Source organism: Metopolophium dirhodum, chromosome 1, assembly GCF_019925205.1.
Source record: "Metopolophium dirhodum isolate CAU chromosome 1, ASM1992520v1, whole genome shotgun sequence".
NCBI lineage: Eukaryota > Metazoa > Arthropoda > Insecta > Hemiptera > Aphididae > Metopolophium > Metopolophium dirhodum.
This window is the reverse complement of record NC_083560.1, coordinates 86898252-86906081: the sequence shown is the minus strand read 5'-3', so window position 1 is coordinate 86906081 and position 7830 is coordinate 86898252. Positions and strand designations below refer to the sequence as shown.

At 30.9% G+C, this 7830-nt stretch overlaps 1 protein-coding gene across 1 annotated transcript; it reads right to left on the bottom strand.

Annotated features, from left to right (window-relative positions):
- Positions 1-1944: 1944 nt before the first annotated feature.
- Positions 1945-3425, bottom strand: LOC132943422 (uncharacterized). Its single transcript, XM_061012414.1, has 4 exons — positions 3413-3425; positions 2993-3199; positions 2528-2932; positions 1945-2033 (listed from the first exon to the last, which is right to left on the bottom strand). Exons 1-4 carry the CDS (start codon positions 3423-3425, stop codon positions 1945-1947), a joined length of 714 nt encoding a protein of 237 aa, XP_060868397.1.
- Between the last annotated feature and the right edge of the window lie 4405 nt (positions 3426-7830).

Genomic DNA, 7830 nt, shown 5'->3' with positions numbered 1-7830 from the left:
ACTTACACGTCTAATACGTATTCAGCTAATACGAATGCGGTTTAATAAACGTTGTAGGTATTCAAAGTGTACGAAAAAAACTCGAAATGCGCCGTGAGCAGCGGAGAACGATGTCCGTAGGCGGTGAAAATATGTTCGTTGGCGATACGCGCCGCCACGAATACACCTGTAGTTTATCTATCTAAATAGTATAATATAGTAGTAGTAGATATAAAAGTTTACTCACCGGTTTGTGAAAAGCGCCCAATGCAGAACAACAAAACTCAAAGAAAAGCACTGAATATTAAATAATACAACGTATTAGGCTTTTCGGTGAGATTTGATGTACGTTGCAAGAGCGCCGGTCACGAGATGAGGCAGGTTGACACGGGCGCGTTTCGCGTCGCCAAAGTTGTCCCCCCACGGCTCCACTCCACCCCACTACAAGCGTATAATGTTGCGTATAATAACGGTCGTACTGTATTATCGCGCGTAGTATTGTGCACTGTATAATATTGATGGTCCACTTTTAATATTTCTCACGCATGCATAAACACTTACCTATTATTGTATTGTGGGTATGTACGCACACAATAATAATAAGAAAAAACAACCACCTAACCTAACGTACTTATATTTACCTACGTCATTAGTGTACAATTGAACGCAAATAGGTATACCTACACTTGAAGTAATAGTTATTATAATAATTATTATGTATCAAGACATTCGGTACCGACCCAACGAAAACATCGTAACCGTTATGTTTATATATTTATTATGTAGGTACATGATATAATATTATTAAGTTACCATACGATATACGTGTTTAGTATATTGGTGTCTTTTATCAGATACACGTGTAGGATAATAAGAACCTATACGACCTACATAAACATTAAGCATGATGTATATGATATGTATATCTATATACATATATTTGAAAAATCGCGTGAAAAAAATGCTCTTCGTCGCATATATTCAAGTCTAATTTATTTATTTTCATGCGCTCACCGCGACGTCAATCGGTCAAACGGGGAGTCAGAATTATAAAAGGCGAAAAAAGAGGTCCGTTATTACACGAGCGCTACAAATTAACTTCAATCCCGGCGGCCGGCATCGAAACCACGACACCGGGTCATCCGCACTAACGCCTTACCTACTGAGTTGGAAACTGGTGCCCCGGGACTCGTACAGGAGAAAGTACGGTGGCGCGCTGCCTATAAATTTAGCGGGGATCGCGAATAAGGGGCAAACTGGGAGGGCAGACCCCTCGAAAAGGGCTAAAACTCGAATATTTTTAAAAAAAGGCAAAAAACGCGCGCAACGGCGGCGGACGTAAAGCGCGTCATCTCGGCCGCGGAGGGCAAAAAAGTACTCAAAATCTGACGGGGAACGCGAATAAGTCATCAACGGGGAGGTCCGACGTCTTCAATAGGCGTAGAACTCAAATTTTGAAAAAAAAACGCAAAATGTTGGTTAAATACAAATATCACGATAAGGCGGAAGCGATAGCAAAAGTTAAATACCGAAAAAAAAAAAACGCGAAAAAAAAATTCCGAATTAACACGGCCGCCGCAAAAAAATTTTAGTAATTCACGAAAAATAGTTGAAAATGAAAATAAAATAAAAAGTCTAAAAGAAGCTAAAAAATTTGTTGATACAATGATAGAACAAATGCAATTACGTTTTAATGAAAAATCACTAGAAATAATTTAATTAAGTGCTTTATTTGAATCATTTGAATCTTTAATTACAATCACTGAAGAAAATGTATTGAAAATATGTTTATATTTTCCTAGTCTTGAACCAGCCGATGTTTGGATAGACTTGAATTCATTTAAGTATGTTGCAAATAGTTTGGTAGATGAAAACGTAAACAATCCATTGTTATAAATTTATAAAGCAAATTTTGGGTATAAAAATTTGAAAAAACTTGCTGAATGTTTAATGTGTGTACCAGTTTCAACGGCCACTGCGGAGCGCTCTTTCAGTACAATGAATAGGATTATGAACAAAATAAGAAATAGAATGGGACAAGAAACTTTGCAATCCTGCATGAAAATTAGCACAGAAGGACCCTCAGAACTAGATGAAGATACTGTAAATGAGGTAATTGATTTGTATGCACGTCAAAAGCAGCGCCGGATTCGTTTAGTTTAATTTAATAAACATAATAAATATTAAAATGTATATGACTTAAGCTCATATTGGTGTATTATTAATAATATAGTATAATGTATATTTAATGTATGTATAGTAAATGTGTGTTAATTGTGTTATATTTTTTTTTCCATATAATTAATCAAAATTAGATTATTAATAATTTATGTATTCTTAGAAAAAAAATAATACCTTAATAACTTAAATTATTAAGTATCAATCTGATACCAATAAATTGAGCTTAAAATAATATTTTTACTTCTCTTAATTATTTACTTCTAAGACATACCTATACCCCCTTGAAAATTTACGATTTCCCCCCCCCCCCCCAGATAGAAGGTCTGAAATAAACACTGGTTATGCAGACAGCACGATGCAAGCACACTTTTATCTACAAATTCTGGTTGTACTTCTAAGTGCCCACGGAAACACCTCCAATGAGCGGCCAATATTCCAAAAGCGTTCTCGACAACGCGTCTTGCTCGTGACAATCGGTAGTTGAATATTTTATTGGGCTCATTATCCCCTAAATAGTTTTTACTGTATGGGCGAAGCAAATAACTCTTTAATGGAAATGCTTCGTCTCCAACAATGACATAAGGCTGAGGATCTCCGTTTTCTGTTAAAGGGGATGGCTCTGGAACATTGAGTGTCTTATTATTCAACTTTTGACCAATTACTGACTGAGAAAAAATTCCACCATCACTGTTCCGTCCATATAAACCGACATCAATTGCAATAAACTTATAGTCTGCATCAACAAGTGCTAAAATTACAACTGAATGACTACCTTTATAATTATAATAAGTAGATCAGGCATTAATGGGGCATTGGATATTAATATGCTTGCCATCAATAGCACCGATGCAATTTGGGAAATGCCACATTTTTTTGTATTTTGCTGCAACATTTTTCCACATTTCTTCTGTTGGTGGTGGCATTACGATTGGTCCCAATCTATTCCATATTGCATCACAGACTTCTTTTACAATTTCTCGAACCGTACTGAATCCCAACCTGTAGTTGAATCCAATACTTCTAAAACTATTTCCTGTTGCTAAAAATCTGAAAAAAGAGGATTCATATAAATAATTTTTAACTTTAGAATCTAAATATAAAAATATTGAAAATAAATTAAAATAGTTTGATAAATAATAATATAATTTTTATATTTTCTATTCAGGAAATCTAGCGTTGGGAAAACTTAAGGAGATCTTTTTGTAATGCAAGAAACAGACGTCGTGATGAATCAAAAAGTGGTTCAGCTTACAAAAAGAAATCATCTTGGAAATTTGAACAGCAAATGTCATTTATCATACCTTTTTTAGAAAGCAGAAAGTAAGTACAGTGAGACCTCTAAATACCGGACACTCTCGGCCGCCGTAATTTTGTCCGTTATTTAGAGGTGTCCGTTAAGGGAGGGTTTCTGTATTGATATTGAGATTTCCATCAACATTACAAATTTTTTTTGTTATTATATATTATATTATATTATAATCTATATTTTTCTTTTGAAGAACGCAAGGAAATTTGAACGAGTCTAACTTATTTGCTGAACCTGAAAATCTATCTGAAGAGTCTGAAGCAGAAGATCTCGCATCTTTTAGTCTACTGAATAGAGAAAACGAACAAGATTCTCAAGCCGACCAAACTTCAGATTTCCATTCAGCTTTTAACGAAGTTGATATTCTTGAGAAACGCAACGAACCAGTAGAAACGTTAAAACGTTTTAAATAACAAAAACAACATACAACTCCAGCAGGACAATTGGTGGAACTTATAAAGGCTTCGGCTTTAAGGAAACGCCAACACGAAGAAAAAAAACATTTCAGGCTGCAATTAAGCCAGCTAGTGTTTTAGATACACTTGATGATACTGACTTGTTTTTTTTAAGCATGTCAAGAATGACGAAGCAGTTGCCAAAAGTGGAGCAATCCCAAATTAAACTTCAGTTGAGTAATTCTGTATCATCTGCAGAAATAAGATGCAACCAACAATCATTTTCGTCGACTCCCTATCCCTGTTCTATACAACCTCAATCATTTGCCTCATCTCCATCGCCAGCACTAAGTCAAGAATATTCCAGTGGCGAATATTCAACGAATCCCGAAACGAACAACAGAATGACCGTACTTTAAATGGTATCTCTTCCTCAATCACAGTACCAATAAATTTAGTATTTATCTTTTTTTGTTATAATTAAGCAGAAGTTAATATTTTACATAAAAAAATTGTATCTTAAAAAATTGTATACTATTCTAGTAGTTAATGGTTAAATAAAATATTTATAATTTTAATAAAATTGTTTATATATGTCTGGTTTAATGAGTTCATGTAAAAAATCAAACTCTTCCGGAAATACATATGAAATCGTTTCGTATCTTTTTTTAATTCCTGAACAAGTCTACGAAACTCCCCAATGTTTCTCTTTTTTTATTTATTGGATGGACCCATTCTCTTGTTTTTGACGACTTATTTTCTTCTTCATCAAGAACTACAAAAGCAGCTACAGCTTCCAACTCCTCTTCCCAACCCGATGAACTACTTGAACTTCCACAATTCATTTTAATTAAAAACACGCAACCCTTGGGTATAATGGTGGACAACCGACTAAATACTGTGATGTGATAAAGCATGACAATAGAAAATGGATAGAGGAATATGGTTCCTTCCATCAAATAAGTAAAATTAAATCAGACCGTTAGAATATTGCAGCAATTACTTTTTCATTTTCATATTTTTCAACCACAGATATTTTTTATTTTAGTTATATTCTTAATATTATATTACAGTAATTAATAATTATGTTGTATTTTTCGATTATTTTAAAATTTTTACTTTTGTTTCATTGCTTAAACATTTTTATTTGAATACAAATATCATTAACTAAATCTATGTTTTTTCTGTTTATTTATCAAAGATAATTATAGACTTTTTTTAAAATGATTACATAAACAAGACGTTTTGTAATACATTGTTATTATGCGAATGTTTTTTAGTATTCTAAATAAAAAAATTGACATCTCACCTTAGTGTAATTGATAACTTTTCGGCTGGCGTAATGGGTTGTTTGACTCGATTGTAAGGATTAGTTTTGATGTCTTCTTCAATAATATTTAAGACGTAATTAAATTGATCCCAGCTCAATCTAAAAAATTCTCTAAATTTTTGCTCATCTTCAAATAAATGTTTTTCAATTAATATGCTGTAAAATCCTTCAATTTTTCTAGTAAGAAACAAATTGTGAATTTTCTTTGTACCTATTACATATTTTTATTGAATGATCAATTATTGCTTCTTCTTCGTTAATTTCTTCTAAAAGAAGTAGTTTGAGAAGTAGATGAACATTTTTTTCTTCTGACTTCTAAACATGATTGGTATTATACAACCTTATACAATACTATCTAGGTAGGTATTTATTTTCATCATCCCTCTCTGAAATAAAGCTAAATAAGCGCTTGACTCATATAGTCCTACCTGATAGTTTTAAAATATTGTTTTTACATTTTGTAATTTTAAATATAAGTCAGATATATTACATTTTCTAAACGGAAACTGTTTTATTCAACTATAGTAAAATTTTACTTTTATTTTATATTGAACCTAATATTATATTGAAGATCAAAAATATTAATGTTTTGAAATGATAATTTTTTCAAAAGAAGTTTCTGATATAATTCCACGTGTTTATTACAAGTCCATTACTATCCAAATTTATTTATCACTTTATAATGAGTCCAAAAATTTAATGTTAAATTTAAGTTAGAAGAATTTAAAAAATTTGAAACTTTAATTTGCTTCCCTGATCAATTTTAACTTTGTGACATACAACAAATGTGCACTAATAAATCGTTAATATAGTACCCGAATAGGTTAGGTTAGCTCAGACTCAATTATAGTATAAAATAATAGTTAGTAATTACATTTATTGTTTATATTAAGTAATAAATTACTTTATTTTTATATGTTATATAGAGTTATTGGAAACAACAATATCAAATGATTCAGCAGTGTTTGCAAAACTGACAAACATTTCAGAAGAATACAGACGAGTACTTGCCACAATTGGCCCTTGCCAACCAAAGCCTATAGAATTACCAGGAAAAAAATTTCCTTATACTAATAATCGATAATTTCATGAACATTATTACTATAAAACTATAAACCATATAAAAGTAAAACGCCTCTGGTTATCATATTCTCAAATAAATGATAAAATGTACTGTACTAGTTGTACACTTTTTGGGACTCCTGAAGCACAAAAGCAACCATTAGCAACAGAAGGTTCAAACAATTGGAGCATGATTTGTGAAAAAATAAAATAACATGAAAATAAGCCATATCATTTAACTTCCGAAATTAACAGAGGAATGTACGAAAACGTTCAGTCAGCCTATGACATTACCAAGTATATTTGATGATATTATTGTGAATAAAGTAATTTATATATAACCTATTTACCAAGGTTAACCTTGTCTTAAATTTTCAATCCTTAGCTATAAAAGTTGAGCATTTTATAAATTTTTAACTATAAAATAATTATTAAATTTGAAATTTGAAACTACAGTAGAACCTCGATTATCCGTGACTCGATTATCCGTGTTTGCGATTAACCGTGCTCACTCTTCCAAAAATTTAAAAATAAGTATGGACTGTAAATATATATGTAGTTATAATCGAACATTTTATATTACATAATACACGATATCGACAATTATATTAATGACATTTTTGACGATAATAATATGAAGATAAGCAATATTGTACATCGATTTTGACTTCCATGACATTATTGGCTTAAGAAAAATTAGAAGTGAAGTAAGGAAAATTATTTCAAACCAAAAAAAACAAAGACTGATAACTTTATATTTTAAGCCCTAATAACTTGTTATATAAAATTATTGTATGTATATTATGTATGTATACATATTTCTAATTATAATTGAATCAAATTTTTAAAATTTCATTATTATAAAATTGTACCTATGTATTTCTTATTAAAATTAAATAAAAATTTCATTATTATAAAAAGTCTCGATTAACCGTGATTTTCATTTATCCGTGTGACCCCCTCCCCATCATTACCCCGGATAATCGAGGTTCCACTGTATAACAAAATTCGAACTATAAATGCTTAAAAAATAATTGTGCCTATGTATTTTTAATATTTTTTAACCGTTATTGTAACAATATATCAGGAGCCTCGCATTACATTTTCACGCTTTTTACCCAGAAATACAATTTTATTTATATTTATAGAAAAATGAAAACTGAAAATGTCCGTAAACAGCTCAAAATAAGTCAAAATATTTGGAAAATGTTATGGTGTATAGAAAATGCTAATATAAAGATTCAGTCAAAATTGCATGTACCTACGGTCATTTGTTTTAGAGTTGAACCAAAAACCAAAAAATTGAACTTCTTTCTTTATTAAGTATATTAAATTTTGTCGAAAGGAAATTTTATAATTTTAATCCTCTAGATCAGGGTTGGCGAACGTTTTTTGGGTCAAGTGCCAAAATTTAAAATCAAGTTTTTTGAAATATGTTCGCGTGCCACCAAAAAAAAAAATGAATTTTACTAGGTAAGATGAAAAGAAAAAGCATGCAATAATTACACACATTTTATTAGGTATAATATACTATATAATTTAATAAATAAATAATAAATAAATAGTATATATGTAAA

Bases quoted from the DNA above. Each gene is read 5' to 3' on its own strand.
- LOC132943422 (XM_061012414.1), bottom strand. The intron at 2,933-2,992 runs GCAAGCATATTA...ATAATTATAAAG, and splicing joins TTGCATCGGTGCTATTGATG to GTAGTCATTCAGTTGTAATT. The intron at 2,034-2,527 runs GTGTGCTTGCAT...ATTTTCATGCAG, and splicing joins ACCAGAATTTGTAGATAAAA to GATTGCAAAGTTTCTTGTCC.